This window comes from Ursus americanus, chromosome 21 (genome assembly GCF_024610735.1).
Source record: "Ursus americanus isolate L20-20 chromosome 21, mUrsAme1.1.p, whole genome shotgun sequence".
In the NCBI taxonomy this organism is placed as follows: Eukaryota; Metazoa; Chordata; class Mammalia; order Carnivora; family Ursidae; genus Ursus; species Ursus americanus.
The window spans coordinates 6,712,093-6,736,707 of NC_142147.1; the positions used below are offsets into that span (position 1 = coordinate 6,712,093).

Genomic DNA, 24,615 nt, shown 5'->3' on the forward strand with positions numbered 1-24,615 from the left:
AGGTCTGAGCCTTCTAGATTCATCCTTGCCTTCAGGAGAAAATCCATGAGGCCTGCACCCCCGGGGGTTCCCGATTACTCATTTGTTCATTCAGAAAAGAGTCTTGGGAGCCTACTCTGGGCCAGGCACTTGCTTTGGTGCAAGGTCACAACTGTGAGCAAGACAGAGACGTGCCCTAACCTCAAGGAGGCTGTAGTCCAATGGAATCCTGGAACTAAATTTGGGGAAATATGGATGCTCTGAATTTAGGATATTTAAGGGAAGCACTTAAGCTGGACTGGGTTGTGAGAGGAAAAAGGCAGCAATAGCTAACACCAGTTGACACTCACTATGGGCTTAACATGTTTGTATGATATCTCTTTCCGTTCTCACACCCACCTTGCGAAGTGCTGCTATCATGAAAATATCCATTGAGCAGGTAAAGGAGGAGGGGCTCTAAGAGGTTAGGCAGTATATTCAGAGTCACACAGCTGGCAAGCGGCTGGGCCAGAACACATGTACACCAGGTTCCAGAGGCATACCCTTAATCCACACAATGTTGTGTTGTCTTCAGAAAACGTTGACCATGTCCTTGATGACAAGCCCAAAAGTCACCAACATAACGAGAAGGAGGAAAGCAACAAGGGGGCTAAAAGGAAGCTTCTTTAAAACACAAGAGTAGTTCACTGAGGCCTCTCTGGAGCAACTCCAAAGGCATGGTTAGAGCCCTCCAGGTGCTGCACATCATAGGCCGGGGGAGGGGATGAGAAAGCAAAATGGGTTGCACCCAGCAGGACTTCAAGGAGAACCTAGCTCAGTGGCACTCAGCCCAGCAAACACCATTTCCAACGAATACATGGCAGACAACCTTATGAATGACAAGAAGTACCACTCCACCCCAGCTGTTGAGCTTAGCATCGCATAATAAATAGAAACCTCTCCTTCTAGTGTGCTCACACGGGGAAAGGGTGAGTCAACACCGTGGAAGGTTAAAATACTAGGCACAAGATGAATGCCGAGCCCTCTGCAGCAAAACCAACGAACACTGCCATCCCCGGAGCCCTGCTGCCGAGTTCCCAGGGCAAGAGAACCACAGGCAGAAGGCCATACATTCCGTGAGTGCAGAGCTTTGTCTAAACGCTCTATTCCCCGGGGGCGCAGCCAACAGACTGACTGGCTTCTTTTCTGGGCTGCTTGCTGATCTCATTTGCTTTTGACAAGTATGTTACTGAAGAGAGCAGATTCTGGGGCCGGGTGACCTGGGTGGGAAGCCCTCTTCTGCCACTTGCTAGCAGTGGGTGAGTTATTTAACCTCCCTGTGTGTCAGGTTTCTCAATCATAAAGTAGGGGTAGCTATTGTACCTACCTCTTACGGGGGTGGTTAAATGAGTTAACTGTTTACCTGGTAAACAGTAAGTGCTCATAATTGTCACTTATTCTCTATTGTAGTCCTCCAATGTGACATTAAGAACTCATTTATGGAACATAAGAAATCGGAAGATCGGTAGGAGAAGAAAGGGAAGAAAAAAGGGGGGTAAACAGAAGGGGGAATGAACCATGAGAGAGTATGGACTCTGGGAAACAAACTGAGGGCTTCAGAGGGGAGGGGGTGGGGGAATGGGATAGGCCAGTGATGGGTAGTAAGGAGGGCATGTATTGCATGGTGCACTGGGTGTTATACACAAGTAATGAATCATGGAACTTTACATCAAAAACTAGGGGTGTACTGTATGGTGACTAACATAACATAATAAAAAAATTATTATTATAAAAAAAAAAGAGGGGCGCCTGGGTGGCACAGCGGTTAAGCGTCTGCCTTTGGCTCAGGGCGTGATCCTGGCGTTGTGGGATCGAGCCCCACATCAGGCTCCTCCGCGGTGAGCCTGCTTCTTCCTCTCCCACTCCCCCTGCTTGTGTTCCCTCTCTCGCTGGCTGTCTCTATCTCTGTCAAATAAATAAATAAAATCTTTAAAAAAAAAAAAAAGAAAGAACAAATCTAAAGAGATTTATAAAAGATAGTCAATTTGAGCCTAGCCACCTGAAATGGATTGTCCATTCAACACTGCAACTGGCTTCTCTGGAGCCTGAAGATTAGTACTAACATAACCACCATCTTTTCTCAACTTGAAGAGAATGTCTCCATTATCCATGTACGTGGTTTTAAAATTGGGGAAAGAAAACAGCCTAGAGATATTCCCCCCTACCACCACGCCCAGCTCAAACTGAATTATGTTAAGCCTTGTGAAGGCCATAGCTGTGTGACACAAGGAGGAAAGATGGAAGCCATACTTGTAGAACACACACCCACCTTTCTCACCACGAAGTTTATGTTGTGCAGAACCAATTTGGGGCTACCACTTTGCTCCTCTGGGCCAGCAGCTCCCTGGGCTGATGAACTCGAGCTGTAGGCTTCTAGCCTCTGTTTCTTGAGAAAATGCTTTTTCTGGTTCTGCACCTTCTTTAGGTCACTTTTTAGGCTGGTTTCTTGATCCCATGTCAATGTGGCATTTGCTAAAAGCAAGACAGTATCTGGGTCTTCTGGTTGGGTGATGTAAGATGGGGGGCTTTTATCTATGAGAATTTTCTAAGATTAAAGAGACAAAATTAACTGGGCAGACATTATCCATTTGCAAGAACCATCCCAATATATCTTCTAATAACCCAAAATTATAATCTTGGCAATTTTACTTAGGACATTCAGAGAAGATATTCTGAGGATATTCCCCTAGGAGAAGCCGCAGCAGAAATAGTCTACTAGCGCATGCTATCTAGGACAGATGCCTCTTTAACCACAGGTCTATATGGGTCACCCACATTGGAGAATGCTAATCTCCGCCACATTTCGTCCTCATGCCCAACATAAGAAGCTTTTGCCAGTCTTTGGGTAGTGGGCTTCATTGCCTGGCACTGATGCTTATGAAACCAAGGTCACATATGCTCAGTCTCCACTGTGTCTTCTTCCTAGGTCCCCACTCAGCTCAGTTCAACAAAACATTTGCCAAGGGCCTACCCTCCGCCAGATTCTGGGATAAACAGTAGAAATGCAATTATGAATAAGGCATGATTCCTGTCCTTAAAGAGATTACAGCCTGGGGGAAGATGGGAACGTACACAGGCATTTCAGGGAAATGTGACAAGAACAAAAAACTGTAACTTCCAGAGAATGGAACGTGGGTCCCCATCCTGGGGGCCTGGTATTGGTGCCTGAGCTGAGTCTGTCCAGGGGCTGTACAGGCAACAATGAGGAAGGGAAGAGGAGATGGGATCCTTCCAACAGAGGACATGGCATTAGCAAAGGCAAGGAAGCATGCAACCCCACGGTCTATTGGGATGGGGGCATGAAACAAGCAACTCAGGGTTGCCACAGAGCTCAAGATAGGAAGGGTATAGGAAATCAGGTGGAGACATTACTGAGGACCTGCTAATGGAAGGCTCAGTCTCAGTCCTAGACGGAACAAGGACCCGAGGATTTCAAGCAGGTGAATATCAGTGGTCTGACCAATATTTTAACAGCTCTCTGGGGGCTGAGTGTGATATGGATTTGAGGAGAGCAACCATGGAAAAGGAAGATTGGTCCATAAGTCACTGTGATAATCCAGAATGAATGAAGGTGATGGCAGTAGGGACGGAGCAAAAGTTGAAGAGTCAAGAAATAACACTGTTCCTCTAGCTTAAGATATCTGATACAATATACACAGTTAATGTGATGGTGTTCGTGCTTGCGTTTTGTTCAAAAAGTGATGAGTCAACAGTGCCACCTTCCAACCCAATCTTACAAACAGCGCCTCTTAAAATTGAGGAAATACAGTGAGCAGAAGGTGACCCAACAGGGCTCTTGATTGGTTGAATGTGGATAGTAAGGGAGAAGAGGGATACAGGCATCTCAGATGCCTAAGACTTCCCGACTGCTGGCCTGAGTGAATAAAACCATTCAATTAATTCACACATGTCTGAACATGCTGTTCTCTTGTCTGGAACACCCCCCTCTTTTCCTTCCCTTGCCTGAACTTCAAAACCACTTTATGTACTTTTTTCACAAGTCATGTATCCTTGCTGCATACAGCAATTCCTGGGATCCCTGGTCCTACACTAGACTGGAGGCTCTTGAGAGTAAAAATTCTCTCTTCCTCTTATTTGCGTTTCCCACAAGGCCTTCTATATGTGAATCACGCAGCGTGTCTCCGAGGAATGACTGACTGAAGGAAGAAAGCAACTGAGTGCATGAATGTGGTGTCCCGCCACCCTCTTCGTCACCACCGTCACCACGCCCACCATAAGACAAGCCAGGTAGGCAAAGGGGAGGAGGAGGGCTCAGCGCAAACGCAAGCCCACTCCTGGAACAACTTCAGAATTGCAGCTTGGAGAAAAAGTAGAGGGCCAGGAACATCATCTCCACGTACGGAGATTCCATGTCATTTTTACTAGAAGTGCAGAGCACCTTATAAAGCTCTGCTTGTACCCTCCTTCATGTCCATTTATTGATCCAACTCTGAACGCAGGGCCTGCTCCCCAAGTTCTTCAGACCAGTGACCCAGCCCTCCCATGGGTTGACACAGCTTCCCCACATTTGAGAATTTTCCCACCCCAAAATGAGACCTCTCTTCCCCACTCACCCGGCGTGAGTTATACCTTCATTCTCCTCAGGGAGACATTGGCTTCGGCCATTGCTTTGACGGAGAAAGGCAAGATTGCAATTGAAAACTTCATTACATTAAACATGGCAATCACGCTAAAGGCCTGAAGAACAAAAGAGAGGTATAGGGTGTAGGATGAGATGTTGCCTTGGCTCTCAACCATTATATCCATGGGAATTATATTTGCTGAGATGAGAAATGATGGCCCAGTTGGAATTCTTACAGGAACTTTATTTTTTATTTCATGGCTCACAAATCATGGGCTGCCCAATTAGGGATAGCAATATCTGAATCTCTTTTGCTTTGGATTTTTATCAAAATGGTGGGAGATTTATCCCTTGTCTCTGTCAGTCCGGAGAGGATAATGTCCAAGGAAGGCCTCTAACTGAATGTGTTTGGAAGTCTCCATCCACACCCTTATGTGGCCTAGACCATACTCAAAACCCCACGGATTGTCCTAAATTATCCCCTTCTCCCAGTTGCTTCAGAGGCCTCTGACACTTCAGATCTACAGCCTCCCTTTCTGTACCATATTCGGCCCCAGGATGAAGACAGAAGTTTCCCGGAAGGACCGGTTGGCCCATGCTGGCTGGTGGAGAGTGACTGCTGGCTCTCCAGCCCTCAGGGTCTGGCTTCCACGCCCTGCCTCACCACATGCCTGAGACAAGTTTGAAAGCCTCGGTTCAACTGCCATTCCCAAAAAATCACCTCCCCTCCTTACCGGGGCCTTTCTCACTGAGCCCTGCCTGGTAAGTGGCTAACATCATACAGCCTCAATGAAGATAAGTTTCCTCCTGCATCAGTGCCCCAGGGGTGCATGATTTCATCTCTCAGATTTCATCTTCTTGTCTGTCCGACCTGTAATTAGCAGCTTCTCCCTAACCACCCCTTTAAGAAATTAATAATACAACTTCCATCAACAAATCGAGAGCGATCCTTCCTGCTGTTGAATGGGCCCCGTGGACAGAGCCCTGGACTTCAACTAATCCTCATTAGTTCTGTAAGGGGACAATGAAGAATGTTGCCTTCATCGCATCTGGTCCCAAATCCTTCCCCAAAGAGAACTCAACTCCCCCCAAGTCCCAAAGCACTATCTTTTTTTTTTTTTTTAAGATTTTATTTATTTATTTATTTGACAGAGATAGAGACAGCCAGCGAGAGAGGGAACACAAGCAGAGGGAGTGGGAGAGGAAGAAGCAGGCTCACAGCGGAGGAGCCCGATGTGGGGCTCGAACCCAGAACGCTGGTATCACGCCCTGAGCCGAAGGCAGACGCTTAACCGCTGTGCCACCCAGGCGCCCCCCAAAGCACTATCTTGGCTCAGAAAACCCAGGCCTTGGTTGACAGAGCACTCGGTCTGCCTGATGTGGTCCAGCACCTGGGGCTGACCTCCTACTGATGTGGTCCTGACGGAGAAGCCCAGGGATTCTGAGTCTGAAGAAATATGCAAGAGGAATGGCTTGCATTCGGGGGGAATTTGTTCGTGGTCTACATTTCTTCTAAATCATCATTTTAGGAAATATTAACTCTGCGCACCCAATTTGATTGTAAATTTGCTTGGTGTATTGCTGGGGAAAGAATTTCTTGTTGTCATTTGGGACCAGAGGACACAGTCACAATAATCGAGAAGCATTCTGTCGAGGCTTTGGTATGTCGTTGCCCTTCATTCTGGCTTTGGGTTCACGGCTGAATTCAAGCCCCCAGAGTGTGTGAGTTAACTGAGTGTGAAGAACCCAAGAAAACACAAAGCACCTCACAAAGAAACAGGGAAGTAACAGGACCGACAGCCCCACAACAGATCCCCCAGCAATAGCATCCTGCCTTCTTACACATCCCCCTTCCCCTCAAGATCCGTGATTTTCGGTGCAACTATTGCTCTGTGAGCACACTTGCTTCTTTTGCTCTCTCTCTCTCTCTTTTTTCCCCTTGCTTTTATTGCCTTTCCTCCATTCACTTACCCTTCAGACACCGGGTTTAATATCTCAGCTGTTTGTTTATTTCAGCCAGGGGCTGTTTCCCATCTAGCCCAGAGTTTCTTTACCTTTGAGTGCACAGGCCCCCTTGTAAGAAAAAAAACCTGACAATCTCACATTCATTCTAATTCTCCCTCTGAGGCTTTCAGCCCAAAATCGCCTGACCTGGGTGAGCATCAGGCTAATAAGAACAACAAACACTTACACAGCATTTACACCGTACCAGGCGCTGTGCCACGTGCCTTACATAAAAGACCTCCTTCAGTCCTCACAACCACAGGGACTAGTATAACCCCATTTATAGATAATAAAACCAAGCAAGAGAGGTTCAATGAATCGCCGTCTGTCGTAGTAAGGTACCATAGCTGAGATTTATAAAAGGGGGATTCTGACCCTCGCATCTCCCAATACCTACGACTCCGCCCACCCAGGGAACTCCCACAAACTTCCCGTCTTGTAAATCGCAGGAATAATTGTGAATAAAACAGCCAAGGGCTCATCTGATTTCAGTTTTGTTTTCTGAATGTCAAATGGTGTTCCAACATTAACCACTAGCCCAGCACTGACAAGAGACTGGGTAAGAGTCACTGTTAGGCTCTCCTGGGCTCCTTGGCAGCCCAAGCACTGGTTTTTTACAAGTCAAGGTAGAATTCTGGCCCTTCTGTGATGGGGTATTCTGGTGCCAGGGCGGGGCCTCTCCAGGCAGGGAAAGCATCCCCACCCAGCACTTGCCACTGTTGGCACGTGAAGGAAGCCAGTTCTAGAGACGGTTCTTACCACCGGGGCGGTGAGCCTGCGTCTCAGGAGGATGTGGCAGGTGAATGTCAATACGATGGCTATTGTAGATGCAATGGGGGCCAGGGCTGAGTTTCCGCTTTGGACAAATCCAGCTTTTTCCAGTAATTTCCTTTCCCTCTTCCTTATATCTGTCAATAGAAAACAGTCCATGAGGGATTTATTTTTGCAGCACTAAGAAATGTATTTACCCCTACCTGATCCTCCTGCAAAAGAGTGTTCAGGGTTCCTGTTGTGAAGTTTAAATGAGAGGAAGCACAGAAAGCCCTGGGAACAAACTGGGAGCTCCGTGCATGTCAGCGGCCATATTGGATGGTTTCTGAGGTCTCTCCCAATCCTGATTCTGTGTCAGGAGGCATACACTTGGATGCCTACAGGAGCTGGGCAAGTAATATAAATGGAGGGAGTGGCCAGAGAGTAAGAACCGAAGGAGGGTGTGGCGTGTAGCAAAATGGGGACCACATGTCTCAGTGAAAGGGGCCACCACTTCTCAGTGCGGACAGCCCAGTGTCACCAGACCTTCAAGTGTTCTGAAGTCTGGGATCTGGAATTTTGTGGGACATCTTTCTACTTGTAGATATTGGCAACTAATTGAAAGAAGTTTTTAAATACTGTAAAAAACAAACAAAACACCTGTGCCAAGCCTGAGGACTGCCAGATTGGGGCTCCTGTCCTGTGTCCAGGAACAGCTACAAAGCCCAAGAGCATTCATTTCTCCCTTGCGTAAGTCCAGATGGGGTCCATGCCTCTGCACGGCTCACAAGTTAAATTCAAGCCTCCTTCTTTGGTGTTTAAAGTTCTTAACTCCAATTCCAGCCTCTTTTGCAAAAACCCTTTCACTCTGGCAACATGGAGCCATCACCACTCTTACTGAGTGCTCTACCGAGCACTGCCCCGTGTTCTCATTTGACCGCTCTCATCACTGTGTGACAAGGAAGGGGCTATGATTATGCCATCTGGCAGGACAGGAAAGTCATTACAGGTTAAGTAACTTGCCTTTTAAGTGGTCATGGCAGAGTTGGAACCCAGTTCTACTGCAGTCTGGAGCTCTGCTGTCCACAAACCCTTTGCCTCTAGGATACCACCCACCTCCTTGTCCCCAGGCACAACCTCACATATCCACCTCTAGACCCTTGTTCCTTCTGGGGGTCTTCCCCAGCTCTATCTGTGTCTGAATCCTTGCTATCCTTCCAGGTCTTTCTAAAATGCCACTTCTGCCATGACACTCTTCCTGATCTCTCCAATGTGATGTGCTCCCCCCTCACCCTCCTGGAGCTTCTCTCCATTTCCTTTCCGGCATTTTCCCCATTTCGTCCTACAGTTAATTCATGTGTTCACTCATTCAACAAATTTTAACTGGATGTCTACTGTTGGCCAGGTGCCGTGCTTGGTGTTGGACAACGTAAGAGTAAACAGAGTCTCAGCTCTCTTTCCATAGGGGAGATAGACAATAAAGAAATAAACAAATTCTATCATTACAAATTTGTTGGGCGATATGAAAGAAATGAATGGGATGAAGTGATTAAAAAGAACTGGTAGAGAATGGACCTGCTTAGAACTCTAGTCAAGAAGGCCTCTTTGAGTCAGCAACGTTGAGAGGAGTCACAAAGCCAGCACGAACATCTAGCAGGAGAGCATTTCAGGTAGAGGGAACAGCAACAGCAAAGATCCTGAGGTATGAATGCGCACGGATGTTGTTCTAAAAAAGACAGAAGGTTCGCATGGCCCAAGCGAGTTACCAAGGGTTAGGGCAAGATGTGAGGTCAGAGAGGTCTTCAGGGATCAGATCATGCTGGATCCGATAGGCCATACAAAGGAATTCGGATTTAAAGATTTTATTTATTTATTTGAGAGAAAGAGATAGAGAGAGAGAGAACCAGCAGGCAGAGGGGCAGAGGGAGAGGGAGAAACAGACTCACTGCTGAGCAGGGAGCCCAATGCGGGGCTTGATCCAAGGACCCTGTGATCACGACCTGAGCCAAAGGCAGATGCTTAACCAACTGAGTCACCCAGGCGCCCCAGGAATTTGGATTTAAATCAAAAGTCCTAAATTGTAATAATCTAAGTGTGATAAGAAGCCACTAAAGATTTTTCAGCAGGGAGGGACAGGATCTGATTGACATTTTTTAAAGGTCACAGTGGTTTCTGAGTACATAATGGATTTTAGGGGGAAGGAAGAAAGCAAGTGTTGCATCTGAAAGTTCTTTCCGTACTCCAGAAGGGGGGGAATATCGGCTTGCACTAGGGCGGCAGGAGAATGAAGAGAAGCAGATTCCAGATATGTTCTAGAGGTAGAGCCAACAAACTTATAGCTACCGTTGAGCTTAGCTCACTCATCGTCCCTTCATCTTAGAGGCAGGGACCCTTTCTCTAATCATTTTATGCAGCTCCCATGACTTTGCTGCCCGTAGTAGGAAACTGATAAATATTTATTGAGTTAAACTGACTCAAGTCCAGTTGAGTTGAATTCAATGGAACTAAGTCAAATGGAATCAAGTTTAATCAAATCATTGTATTAAAGTGAGTTCAATGCGTGGGGAAGTATTTCTGGGTCTTCAAGGAAGGTCCCAAAGGGTTGCCAGAGTCCCAACCTGCAGCACTTGCTTGGCAAGCTCAGAAGCAAGTTATCTAAAGCCACTCCCTAAAACAGAGAGACACAGCTTCAGGCCCAATTACATGCTGATCTAAAAGTGTAATTGTAGAGCCGAAGAGTCAATTGTCACAGTGGTTCAGATCATTAACCGGCCGACCACCTGAGTCTATGTCAGCAATTATGTAAATGTTCCTGCAATTAGATTTGCATTTATATTTGATTGTAATGGTTTTAATATCATCCTTTTTTAAAAAGCTATGTATGCGTCCTCCTATCTGTGTAAGGAATGTCGAGTCAGGGGGTCACGCAATCCTGATGATGTGGCTGCCGGCAAGGAGACATATCTGTAAGTGTGAGTGTGAGGGTCTGCGTAGATATCTTCTAAGTCAAGGAAATAGCCTGAGATAGCTCTTCTTCTTCTTCTCATAAGGTTTTAGTGGATTTTTTTTTTTAAGATTTTATTTATTTATTTGACAGAGAGAGACAGCCAGCGAGAGAAGGAACACAAGCAGGGGGAGTGGGAGAGGAAGAAGCAGGCTCCCAGCAGAGCCCGATGTGGGGCTCGATCCCAGGACCCTGGGATGACGCCCTGAGCCAAAGGCAGACGCTTAACGACTGAGCCACCCAGGCGCCCCACGTGGATTATTTTTGTAAAAAGTAACCGGTCAGTAGCAGCATCCACATGCCTTCGGAAAGGCGAAACCATATGTCGCTCACCTGCTGAGTGCTTGGGTTCACCAGAACAGATGCCTGGGTCTATTAAAATCTCTGTAATCCTTTGAAAAGCCTGCAAAGCAGCTCAGGGGGTCCCCACAGCCCCCTTTCTGGAACGCCTGGCCCCAGGACCCTTAAGAAGCCCTTAGAAGAGCACATTCTACGGGGTAAGTGGTTCTTCAAGCACCATCCTACCTTGGATGGTCTTGGTAAAAGATTTCTCCCAGGCGCACATTTTAATCAGCTTGACGCAGGTCAGAAACTCATTCATTGTCTGAACTCGCTTGTCTGTCACTGAAATCGCTGATCTTCGGAAAGCTGAATTGAGCTTAGCCATAAACATCTGAAATCAAGGTACAAACAGTGTTCAGAGAGAACTGCTGAGTTGCAGTTGGCCTAAAAATCCAGGGATCGGAGTAGAAGTGCCAGGAAAAGTTCTGACAGAAGCTGGACTGAGATTCTCAGCCATCCTTCCCTTGACTTGTGACAGCCAGGGTGGACCAGGGGACACCACTGGGGATCGGGCAGGTGATACAAATACTTCAGTTGCTAGGAGGCCAAGAGAGTGTTGGGGACATTGACAAACTGAAAAGCAGGCCTCCCTCCCCCAGGGCATTCAAATTCAAGTTCTTAAAAAAAAAAAAAATACACTGCGCCAACAAAACAAAGCATTTGTGCGCACAAAGTGGGGGCACAGGCTTCAGGTCCCTGCCCTGGAAATGAAACCTTCTCTCCAATTCAGTGTGAACATCTGTGCAAAACGCAAGCACACAGCAGTTATAATCGCAAAGACCCGCCATTACCTGAATGGGGATGAATATGGCGTACACAGATATCCCAACGAGGGCTGTGGGCCCCAGAATGAAAAAGGCATACACCGCACACACGGCCATGAGGATCGGGATGGTGGCTGGCAAGGGACAAAACAAGGCGGCTTCGAACAAGGAATAACTATCACTTGATAGTATATTGAGCACCTGGAAAGAAAGCACATGGATTCGGCCTTTGGAAGTGTCACCCAAACATCTCCTCAACTGAGGAGAGGAGAGAAAAAACTGCCTTAAGTGGGAGGGGGACTGTCAAGGGACCAACATGATGAGTTTTGCGGCTCTCTGGCTGATCTGATTTTGGCCAGGCCAGTATTTCAGGACTGAGAGTCCCAACGAAGAAAGACGTAAAGAGTAATAAATATTACCATCTAAAAGCACGCTGGAGAGAGGGCTAGCACCTTACCCTTCATCTCTCTCTCCTTCTTCCTGCTGAGTTCAGAGGAGCAACGTGCCTGGCTAAAAAATTTTTAAGCCTCCTTTGTGGAAAGAGTATGGCCATGTGACTGTGCCAAGGGCCATGAGATAGATATAAGACAAAAGAAGTATCAAATGGAAGTTTGGAAATGTTCCCCCTAAAGGGAGCCAACTGAACTTAGAGGACATACACCTTTATTCTTCTCTCCTTCCTTTTACCAGCTATCTGAAACATGACGGGCATGGCTGGACCTCTAGTACCCGTCCTGAACCATCATGGCAGCCATGCACTAGGGTAGTGACAAAGAATGGGAGGAAGATCTGGAAGTCCCCATACCAGCCCTGAAACGCTCTTTTCCAGACTCCTTTTGCAAAAAGTGGAATAAATTCATCTTGCTTAATCTACTGTCATTTGGATTTCCTTTTTTTTTAAAGATTTTATTTATTTATTTGAGAGAGAGATAGTGACGGAGAGCACAAGCAGGGAGGAGAGGGAGAAGCAGTTTCCCTGCTGAGCAGAGAGCCCGATGCGGGACTCAGTCCCGGGACCCTGAGATCATGACGTGAGCCAAAGGCAGATGCTTAACCAACTGAGCCACCCAGGCACCCTATTTTCAGATTTTCTTATTCTATGCAGCCAAATTCATCTTAACTGATACAGGATGCTTTGGACATAATGAAAGAGCAACTGCAAGAAAGAAGCAAGTCTTCTCCCTTACATCATGCCACCTGGAGTTCCCTTGACTAGGGAAATTTTATTGTGTAAATGGTGAGAATTTTATTGTTAAGGTTCAAGGGCTTAAGAAAATATAAATTCAGGGCACCTGGGTGGCTCAGTCAGTTAAGCATCCGACTCTTGTTTTTGGCTCAGGTCATGATCTCACGGTCGTGAGATCGAGCCCCATGTTGGGCTCTGCACTGGGTGTGGAGCCTGCTTGAGATTCTCCCTCTCCCTCTGCCCCTTTCCCCCACCCTCTCTTTCTCCCTCTCTATAAAATGAAAAGAAAGGAAATGAAAAGAAAAGAAAAGGGAGAGAAAGAGAAAAAAAGAAGCAAAGAAAGAAGAAGAGAAAGAAAGAAAGAAAGAAAGAAAGAAAGAAAGAAAGAAAGAAAGAAAGAAAGAAAGAAAAAGAAAAGAAAGGAAAAGAAAAGAAATTCTGAGGTCCAGCAGGCATAGTCTTTATTATGGCTTTAACACCCCAAACTCTACACAATCAGAATTATTGGATCAATTCCTCACTCATTTTTTAAAAGCCCGTGATGTATACCATACTGCCTCGGTGTCCCTGTTGACAGCCAAAGGGATCGAATGAGGTCGCCCCCAAGCCCTGTCTCAGCTGGAAGAGGGAAGCCTTTCCAATTTCTTCAGCTTGAAAGGAGCCTTCCTTTCACTGAACCCCTCTGATGTTTTCAGTCTCCATCCCCTCACTTCGCAGGGAGATGGGATAGAGTGGGCAGGACATTGGGCAAATGAAAAGAAGGCATATGTACCATCCAGGAAGCACATCTCACTCATATGCAGAAAACGCAGGATTTAATTTTCTAAAATGAAACTCTGGACCGGCTTACCTCGCCAACAGAGATGTGTGCCAGAGTCTTGAAGGACACCAGGTTCTCGAAAACCAGGGTGGAGACGGCCACCTTCAACCGGATTGCTGTGCGGTAATTTATGGCCCAGGCAAGGGCCCAAAAGAGCACTTTGGTAAACTCGGTAGCGAAAAGGGCTATGCACAGGCCAACGCCAACCCAGACGTTCCTAGAAACGCTCTCGGTCTGCTGAAGGATTTGGTGAATGAGAACCGTCTGTAAAACAGCACAATGGAGAGAGGAGAGGCCACTGGGGTTGAGGGTGGAATAGGGAGCCTCAGATAATGTCAGCAAGCTGACTTTACGAGGCAAACTTTTTAATTAATTTCAGTGGCGGCTGCTGTGCTTGACAAGGATTAGCTTTATGAAAATTTGCCCCCAAGGAGCTCGAAGATAATGACAATGTACTAAACCCACCAGCTCGTAGAGAAAGTAACTAATGCCATTCTTCGCCAGTCTGGGGACCTGTGTGACAAGGTGGGAGAAGGGCCGCCCCCACTCACCGGCCCTACGGCGGCCATGATAATGCACAGGATGTTGGCCACAATGTCCATCAAAACTCGTGTCCTCTGGAATTTCCAGACCACTCGGCCCAGAGAGGCTTCCTCAGGACCCACCCTTTCTACCTCTTCATCCCAAAGGATTCGAAATCTGTGATGAGAGAACAGGAAGAAGGAAAGGGACTTACATTTCCACTCGCTGTTTGAAGCTACTTCCACGGACAGACCTCTCAAGGGCGCCAGCACAGCCCTCATCCCTGGGCAGTGGCGGCCCCCTGCCAGCGGCACTGATGCTCTTTTCCTCTTTTCCAGGGCAGATGGGGTATGGGAGGGGCAGGGGGGCACAGCCCTGCCACAGGCACCGGCTGGTACCTGGCCCTTGGGCAGTGTCCAGCCCCTCATTTCCTGCTCCTACTGCCCAACTCAGGCACAAAACCAGTTCTGATAAAAAAAAAAAGACAGAGGCAACAGGGAAATGGCAAGAGTCATCTCCCCCAGGGCAGGGAGGAGTTTGTCCATTTCAAAGATCTGAAAGAAGGTCAGTGTGACACGAGTAGGGTAAAGGAGAAGGGCTGACATGACACTGGGAGGACAGGCAAAGCCAAATCTCTTGGGACCTCACAGTTCTCAGAAAGGAGGTTAGGCTTCTTTTCTTGAGCAAAGGAAGCCATTGAAGGTTTTTAAGCCAAAGTGCTAAGATCATTTTACATACCTAAAAGAACGGTCAGGTTATCAGGGAAATTCAAATCAAAACCACACTGAGATACCACCTTAAGCCAGTTAGAATGGCAAAAATGGACAAGGCAGGAAACAACAAATGTTGGAGAGGATGTGGAGAAAGGGGATCCCTCCTACATTGTTGGTGGGAATGCAAGTTGGTACAGCCACTCTGGAAAACCGTGTGGAGGTCCCTTCAAAAGTTAAAAATTGAGCTACCCTATGACCCAGCCATTGCACTACTGGGTATTTACCCCAAAGATACAGACGTAGTGAAGAGAAGGGCCATATGCACCCCAATGTTCATAGCAGCACTGTCCACAAGAGCTAAATCGTGGAAGGAGGCGAGATGCCCTTCCACAGACAAATGGATAAAGAAGATCTGGTCCATATATACAGTGGAATATTACTCAGCCATCAGAAAGAACGATTTCTCAACATTTGCTGCAACATGAGCGGGACTGGAGGAGATAACGCTAAGCGAAATAAGTCAAGCAGAGAAAGACAATTATGATATGGTTTCACTCATTTATGGAACATAAGAAGTAGGAAGATCAGTAGAAAAAAGGGAAGAAGAAAGGGGGGTTAACAGAAGGGGGAATGAAGCATGAGAGACTATGGACTCTGGGAAACAAACTGAGGGCTTCAGAGGGGAGGGGGTGGGGGAATGGGATAGACCGGTGATGGGTAGTAAGGAGGGCACGTATTGCGTGGGGCACTGGGTGTTATACGCAAGTAATGAATCATGGAACATTGCATCAAAAACTGGGGATGTACTGTATGGTGACTAATATAACAAAATAAAAATTATAAAAATAAATAAATAAAATAAAAATAAAAAACCGGTCAGGTTGCTGTGAGAATAGTGGATTATAGGGGAACAAAGGCAAAAGCAGGGGGACCACAGCAGGACACTGTTGACCTCCAGGGGAGAAGTGGCAGTGGTTTGACACTGGACTTAAGAGCAGTGCATCTGAGGAAGGATGGACAGAGACAACAGGACATACTGATGAACTAGATGTGAAAGAAAAGGGAAGGAGGATCAAGGACCCCAATTTTCTGGCTCAACCAGCTGTGTGAATGGAATTTGTCAAGAAGAGAAGAGCATCATCAGGTTGGGGCCCCGGATCAAGAAAGCAGCATTCGATAGAAGATGCTTGTGAGTCACCCAAGGCCAGCTGTCCAGTTGGACACGGGGCATATGAATTCAGAGTCTGGAACAGAGGCACGGACTCAAGTGGCATGTTATTAAGAGGCCGTGTTTGGTGTTGAGTCTTTGCAGTGGATTGGCTCCCCTAGGAATAGGCACAGCATGGAAGAGAGGAGGGTCCAAGCTGTTGTTGGATAGATGGAAGGAAACACTAAAAACAGAACAAGAAGTTCAGACAAGAAAAGTAGAAGGAAAATCCAATACTCCATAGGCACTGGTCCAGCTCCTTCTCTCTGATCTCACAGGCAACTTTCTCCAGACTGTAAATTTGGGCAACTACCATTGAATGAGCTATCTGCAGCCCACGGGTGAGGGAAGCACAGTTGTAGCCCTGATGAAAACTCCCAGCCCCTGAAGCACAGACTGCAGGCTACGCCTTGCCCTTTACCCCCTGTGGCCAAAGATAAGAAGACTCCCAGGAGAAACAAATGCAGAAAAGGCTTAGAGAAGTTCCCCATTGTTTAAGACATTATGATTCACCACAACCTCAAAGGTCAAAGCAGCTGTTAGAAAGAATGAAGTTAACGTCTCTATCCTTACGCTGACATGGAAAAGTCTTTATAATGCTTTCTGAAAATAGCAAAATGGGTAACATTCTATAGTATGCCTCACTTTGTTTAAGGAAAAAAAATATGACATGTAAGTGGGAGGAAGAAGAGGTACTGATCTGCGGAAGATGGCACCACAGGACATACTTAATTAGAGAAAATTCTGGACAGATCCACAGCGACATTTCACGATGCTGACCTCTGGGGAGCAGAGCAGGAGCGCAGTAGGGATAGTCCCACGGCTTGCTCGTCTGTTGCCTTCACATTTTTAGAATGAATATGAATTAGGGTGAACCCATGAAATTTACATTTTTTGCAAATCAAAATTGTCAAATATTGGCAGTTTCATTTGGTTCAACCTAAACTTATTTTGCAATATGAAAGCCCGATAATGATTTTTAAAGTAAAACAAAACATGACGCCTGGAGCTGCACTCAGCAGCACCCCGGCGTGGGGGGGGGGGGGGGCTCCGGCCACCTTCGTCCTGAGGCAGTGCTCCTACAAACCAGAGACAGCCCAGCCAGCACGCTCCTGAGCCTCAGGCTGTAGCCCCCAAGCAGTCCTTTTTCCACACCCCCAGTCCTCACCCCCGCAGACACTGGGCCAACAAGTTCAGTCAGCCCAACCCGTGTTTCAGAGAGCCGTTACCAAAGAGGGTCTCCAAGGACCTGGAGGTGTCCATTTCCACACCGGGAAAGGGGAGCACTCAAAGGGCCCATGGGCTCCTGCATAGGGTGGGCTCCTCTCCTGCGGTGACCCAAGGGAATCCTGGTACCTTTTGGCATTGGTGTCCGATGAGTCATATGGTGACAGCGGGGGCAGGGTATCCACAGTCAGCGTGTGCTTGTAGCCTTTAACCATCACTGGTGTGAGCCAGGAAAATGTAGCAAAGGAGAACAGTCCCGCGTCATCCACAGGGTTGGGTGCCAGCCTAAGACAAACGAGACACTCCAGGCTCCGGGGCATAGTGGTCATTGCCCTGAGTCCCTGGCTTGAGTTCTTAGCCATAGTAATATCCACAGCCACACTTAGAAGCCGCGATTCCCACACGTTAGCCCTCTGAGCAGTGGTGTGTGCTGGGACTGGCTCATACCAGCTTGTGAGAGCTGATTGTAAGATTTTCAGGAGTTTTGCAAGTTAGTTGCCAAACATGGCTGATGAGGGAACAGAAGGCAAGCTGAGGACAAAGGAGAAACTGACACCCCACAACTCCTAACCCCCCCCATGGGATGTACGTGACATTCCTCAGGCACTCCTGGCTGCCCTAAAGGACAAAGAAATAGTTAACTTATACAGACCACAATCCTGCAAGACTTGGGTCTCCCTCAGTTTACAAATGTTTTAGCAATCTACAAGAACAAAGCATTTCTATCAATAACCTAGCTTCCAGAAGGGAATATAAATACAAATAAATGTCCTTATAATCTGTAGCCTCCAGGAAGTTCCCAACTATCTTCATGTGAATGCCTTACTAGAGGGGGAAACAACCTTAACTTGACAATGGCAGGGCCTCTGGTATCCTGTGAGTCTTCTTTAACGTATGAAAGTACTTTCTTGAAACCTCCCTTTTTCCTTACCTCCCCCAACCCCATCGTATATAATCAGCCACCCCTCACACCCCGGGGCAGCCGCTCTTTCTGCCCACGGGTCCTGTCCCCCCCCCCCCGCCCCCCACTTTAATAAACCATCATTTTGCACCAAAGACATCTCAAGAATTCTTTCTTGGTCATCAGCTCCGGACTCCACCCCACTGAACCTCACCGATACCCTACAACTTCATCAATGGCCAGTATTAAAAATTACATAATTTTAAATAAATAATCTCAAGGACAAAGGTAATAAGTACTTGAAACTCATCACTTCCTAATTATTTTACTAGATTTTGCTAGTATCTATGATCTCTAGATTATGCAAATCTGTTGTGTCTATATGGTAGAAATAGCACATAACAGGGCGCTGCTGCGCATCTCTTCCCAACATGGCTCTCAGTGACATCACACTGGCTTGAAATTGGCCATGGTGGGCCAGAAGAACTGATAAATGCTACAAACCACAGAATTTTTTTAGTGAGCCAGTGTTCAAGCCTCATGACCATCCCATGGGAAAGAGGGCACCTGACCCATTTGTCATGAGGAAATGAAGCCCAGAAGCTGATCATCAGAGAAGTGAGGTGCAAGTCTTGTGCTCTCAAAAGGATGGGGAAGGTGCAGAGCAGGACATGCCTCCATGGCGGGGGGGGGGGGGGGGGGGGCGGCGCCGGGCTGGACCTTAGCAGGCACATGCTGGAGGCAAACTCATGGTTCTGCAGATCGGGAGGATGGAATGAATTAAAACATTTAAAGTGCTCCGGCTACATAAATACTAGCTAGCAGATAAGACAGGAAGACGGAGGAGGGGAAACGGAGGAGGAGAAAAAAGAAATGGAGAGGAGAAGGAGGAAAAGGAGGACAAAGAAGTAAAAAGAGGAGGAGAAAGAGTAAACAGTCGAGGAAAAGGAGGAGAAGAAAAAGAGGAAGAGGAAATGAAGGAGGAAAAGGCCTTGGTTTTGCCCTTGAGAAATTGACCCTCTAAGACAGAATAAAGCCAGAGACGTGGAGTAATATCTACTGATTACTAAGTCGTTAGTATGTTCTGGACCCTGTAAGAGGTTTATATTTGTAGCAGATGCTGTCAGGATGCCCTGGGTCACAGACTCTTGGCTCAAGCTGACAGCATCCCATCTCGAATGTGAGCTATGCCTCTTTTCGCCACCTGTTTCGGTGCCTTCTTGGGAGCATAACTGCAGCCCAGAATTGCAGAGCACGGATGCCTCCAGGGGCAAATCTTAACGGATGGAGTATAGGAGCCCCTGGATAAATGCACCCCCTCAACCTTTGGGTGGAAAATTGTACACCTTCTCAGAAGGGTAGAATCCAGTCCCCATTCCTACAGCAGTGACACTGATGACACCGTGTTGTCCTTCCCTGACTCACTTTCCCTAAATCCTCCCTCCTGCTTCCTGGGATCACCTGCAACCAAGTTCTCAACTCAGGCTCTGCTTTGGGAGAACTCAAGCTAAGAGAATATTAACAATGTACTATGTACCTGGCACACAGTAAAATTTTCTAAAAAGTGGCTTTTATGATAAAGTCGTACATTACCTCATAGCATTATTACAACGAATCAGTGGAATGTACAGAAGGGAAGTATAATGATACCATTTCATAGACAAGAACATCATGGCACAGAGAAGTTAAAGTACTTGACCAAAATCTTACAGTTGATAAGTGCTGGAACAATGATTTAAACCCACTGCTTGCTGACTCCAGGATCCCGTCATTCTCTTAAGCACTATACCACATTGCCTCTCCACAAAGCAATAAAAACTTAACCAAAACAGTGAGTAGTTATCGCTTTCCTGCCTGGGGCTAATTATGGTAGCCTATTCCCTCACCTTTCAACCTTCACCTCTCCCCTCAGAGGGCTCAAGGTGCATCTTTGGTCCAGAAATTCTAGAAGAGAGCAATGCTGTGTCAGCTTACTACAGAGATGCCACTTGGCCTTCTGCTCTTCAGAGGACAGGACACAGGGCCCTTTCCATGTAGAAAGGGCAGCATTTTATAATATCATGACTAATATAATATGAATAATATCACATCATATCATGTTACAGTTAAGCATGTGAGCTTGAAAGTCAAGCTGCATGTGTTCCTATCCTGCAGTTCAAACTTGACCCAATTCCTTCTCCCCATTTCTATAACAACTCTTTGGAATGTGAGCTAGCAGCTGTTTCCATCACTAGGTCTAGCCTCTTTCTCCACATCTTGAATCTGAGCTGACTTGTGGCTTAATTTGGCCAATAGAATGCTGTAAATAAATGGTGTGCCAATTCTGAGCCTGAGTCTCAAGAAAGCCTATATGCTTCAACTCATCCTTTCGGCGGTCGACCGTAATACTAAGCGATCAAGCCCAAGATACCCTGATGGGGATTGATAGCCCACGTGGCCCACCTGTCCCCACTGCCCCAGGCAACAGCCACCTTGCCGACCAGCAGATTTATAAGTATCCAGTGACCAGATGAATCACCCAACTGCGCCCAGCTCAAGTTGCTGACCCAACTATAAAATTGTATGCTAACTAAATGGCAGTTGTTTTAAGGTTCTACGTGTGAAAAGTGTGTGTGTTACAGAGAAAAAGCTCACTGATGAACTTTGGGCAAATTACTTAGCTTCTCTGTGCCTCACTTCCCCACCCATCAGATAAAGATAATAATACTTCCATGGTGGCTGTGAAGAGTGAATGAGACCATGTTGGCAAAGTACTTGGACAGATGGATTCTGGCACAACAAAAGCTCTCCTTAAACACTGGCTATTGTCTCCCTTTCACCAAAGGATAATAAGAGTAAAGAAGTGGTTAATAAATGGATGGATGAATGGACGGATGGATGGATGGATGGATGGATGGATGGATGGATGAGAGACAAAAACACAAGCATATAGAGCAGCAGCATGGGGAGCAGGGCCAATGTCTACTCTCCTGATGAGCTAGAAACTAATTCTGGAAGTTCTACCCTGGCGCTCCATCCAATCCCCCACCTGGCTTACCTTGCATAGGGTCTCACCGGGATCATGGTCTTCAGGCTGTGGTCATATCTTTCTATAAAGGATCTTCGCTGGCCTCGCCGATCCAGATCTGAGATAAGGTAGGGGCCTTCACCCACCATCCTGATGGCAGCCTGGAGCCCTGGGCTGTTGGCCTAGGAACACTTTCACTCTGCAGCAGGGAGATGAGGAAGGTCACTGAGAAATGACGACACTCTGGAATGGGATCCACCCATACTCTACCCACATCAGCTTCCTTGCTCTAACCCCTTAGACAGTTTCACCAATTAGCTTTCTACATTTATGGATCAGGTGGGGGTTGAGGGGTGAGGTGTGACCAGAAACCCTGCCACATCTCTCAACTTCACTCTGAGGTTTCCTTATTAGCAAGGACATTCAGTGCCTCTTCTTTCCCATTTTGGGTTGACTGGGAGCAGAAAGCCTATCATGGATTGTCTGTTGGAAGCCAGTCTGTGGCCAACCCTGAATCCCAGACCAACAAAGAGCTCCAGGAAGGTGTGTTTGCTGTCACATAAATTCGCTTCACATAGACCGAAGTTTGTCACGCACACACCTCTTTTTCTTCCTGCTTCTCTCAGATACTCAGAAGCTTGTGCATCCACATTGCCCCATACCCAAGGGCTAGAGACCTCCAATGAGACTACTTCTCAGGAACAGGCACATCTGGACAAGCCCACATTCCCCCCACTTCTGGGACAACTGCCCCTAAGGAAAGCCAACAATCTAGGTGGAGAGAACACTTTTTGGAGTGCCTGTCCAGTCCATAAAGCAACCACCCCATTCACCAATCACCTAAACTTAATGAATAGAGAATAATCCTTGAAGGTTCTTCTATTCCTGGTTTCAATCCTTTCCTGAATGAAACCCCAGCTCTATTCTTCCCCTAGGGTTCCATAACACCTCCCTCCTTATACGCTAGAGATGAATTCTCCCTTTTTACCCAAATTATCTTGAGTTGGTTTCTGTCACTTACCCCCAGAGGCCTCACTATTATATATATATGGGGGTCCCATTACCATGAATTTTCTCAGGAAGTTTTCATGGCTAGAAACATCAAAAAAAACCAATTCCCATCAAGGTTGTAATGACTGATAATTCAATGACAGAGTTGGAAATGTTCTCTGATTTAATCTTTTACACACTCTTCATTATACAGAAGAGGAAACAGAACCTCAAAAAAGGGAAAGGATGAGAATATATGTAGCAATGGCACTAGTATCATGGCTGAATAAGACAATTTTTGTGTTTCCCCTACTCCCAACAACAATTTGGCATCTATTCACCAGCAAAAATGTCCTTCTGGGAGCGGTGGGATCCAGCACCATACGCCAAGAAACCCAGGAGGAGTCTTGCCCACCCATATATCAGGTAATGGACATAGAGATCTTGGTCCTGGCTGTGAGCCTTGAATGGCCCATGAACTGGCTCCAGCCCCTCTTGGCCACGGTCTAGGAGCCCCTGAAAAATATTGCTTTGGACAATCACTAAGGACAAGGGAACATTTGGGGAAGTCCAGGTTCCCAGTGGAGAATTTCCAGCACACCACTGGAGCAAGAAAATGTAAGTTTGGCTATATTGGAGAGGGAAAGGAGAATAGCTTGACTTTATCCACACTATCACTGCCCCAAGGCAGCGTTGCTTAGGGCCAAAAGAGATCTTCTCAGCCAATGATCTCTCCCACAGGGGAAAGTGAGAACTGGCTTCCAGAGCTGGCATCCAGCTATGCAGGATGCTGGCAAAGAAGCCTATTTTTCTTTCACCACATTCAGAGGACTAAATTCTGAGCTACATGACAGGGGCAGGAAGAGGCTGCAAGAGAGGCACATAGGACTCTTGGAGGGCAGTAAAGGAACATGGATCCTACTAACTGCATCACAGACTACATCAAGAAACTTGCCCTTGAGTCTCTGAGGATACCTCACTCACACATGCATCCAACTGGTTCACAGGCACCCTAGCATTCAACATGCCTCATCTACACACACACCCATCCTGCGGCCAGCTCCCTGTGTATGTTGCCAACGGCAGCAGTGAGAGGAAGCTTTGACCGACAGCTAGTGAGCATGCACAGGAAACCACACCAAATCCGTGGACTAGGGAACGACCACAAACTTGAGCTTTAGCACCACTTTTGGGGAAACAAAAGGGAGGCTGTCAGCACCCACCCCAGTGCTTTGCAGGATTGAGAGAAAGCATATAGGCTTAAGAATTCTGCCAAAGGAAGAGCAAGAAGTATGGAGCAGACATACCCATGGAAGGTCTGAGAAGGCCCTAGACTCCCCAACAAGGATCATGGAAGGTATTTCTGTCCCAGAGGCAGTTTGTAAAGATTGGAGGAGGTAACTGATATTTCAAACATGAAGACAGCAATGCAAAACTTCAGGGAGCATGAAAAATTAAGGAAACGTGATACCACCAAAGGAAAATAATAATCTTCCCAAAGATATGGAGATCTGCAATTAACCCAATAAAGAAGTGAAAACATCTGTTTTAAGGAAACTTGATGAGTTACAAGAAAACACAGAAAGACAATTCAGATATATTAGGAAAACGATGCACAATGAAAATGAGAAGTTTAACAAAGAGACAGAAATTATTAAAAGAACCAAACAGAAATTCTCGTGGTGAAGAAAACAATGAATAAAATGAAAAGTGTAATAGTATCAACAACAAAAAGAATCTATGAGCTAGAAGATAAGAACTTTGAGATTATCCAGTCAGAGGAGAACAAAGAAAGAAGAATAAAAAATAGAGTGATGAAAGCCTATGTGATCTATGGAATACCGTCAAAAGAAAGTTTGCCAATTGTTGGAATTTCAGAAAAAAGAGGGAGAATGGGGCAGAAGACTTATTTAAAGAAATAATGGCAGGGTGCCTGGGTGGCTCAGTCAGTTAAGTATATGCCTTTGGCTCAGGTCATGATCTCAGGGTCCTGGGATCAAGCCCAGAGTTGAGCTCCCTGCTCAGCAGGGAGTCTGCTTCTCCCTCTCCCTCTGATCCTCTCCCCTGCTCATACTCTGTCTCTCAAATGAATAAATACAAAATCTTACAAGAAAAATTTTTTAAATTAAAAAAAAGGAACTAATGGCTGTGATGAATTGCTAAATTCTATTCCCAAAACTAATATTACACTGTATGCTAACTAACTAGAATATAAGTAAAAATTTAGAAGGAAAAAAAAAAAAGAAATAATGGCTGCAAATTTCCCAAATCTAATTAGAGATTTGAATAGCCAAGTTCATGAAGGTCATAGGTCACCAAAGAAACTCAACTTAAAGAGATTCTTTCTAACACACCTTATAATAAAACTAGTCAAAAGCCAATCAAAGAGAGAATCTTAAAAGCAGCAAGAGAAAAGAAGCTTGTAACTTACAAGGGAACCCCAATAAGGCTATTAGTGATTTCTCAGCAGAAACCATACAGGCCAGGAGAGTGGAATGATGAATTCAAAGTGCTGGGAAAACAAAAACCAAAACCTACCAACCAAGAATACCTTAACTGGCAAAGGTATTATTCAGAA

General features: G+C 46.3%; 1 protein-coding gene across 2 annotated transcripts in view; it reads right to left on the minus strand.

Moving 5' to 3' along the window:
* The window catches only part of ABCC12 (ATP binding cassette subfamily C member 12), a 65,690-nt gene extending 44,494 nt beyond the window's left edge, over positions 1-21,196 (minus strand). For both annotated transcript variants that reach the window (XM_087853340.1, XM_087853341.1), the window contains exons 1-9: positions 21,078-21,196; positions 17,269-17,424; positions 14,022-14,169; positions 13,501-13,734; positions 11,492-11,665; positions 10,884-11,031; positions 7,364-7,512; positions 4,609-4,716; positions 2,288-2,563 (exon numbers count right to left, since the gene is read on the minus strand). In XM_087853340.1, coding sequence (XP_087709466.1) covers positions 2,288-2,563; positions 4,609-4,716; positions 7,364-7,512; positions 10,884-11,031; positions 11,492-11,665; positions 13,501-13,734; positions 14,022-14,169; positions 17,269-17,424; positions 21,078-21,196 — 1,512 coding nt within the window. The remainder of the gene's footprint in view (positions 1-2,287; positions 2,564-4,608; positions 4,717-7,363; positions 7,513-10,883; positions 11,032-11,491; positions 11,666-13,500; positions 13,735-14,021; positions 14,170-17,268; positions 17,425-21,077) is intronic.
* Between the last annotated feature and the right edge of the window lie 3,419 nt (positions 21,197-24,615).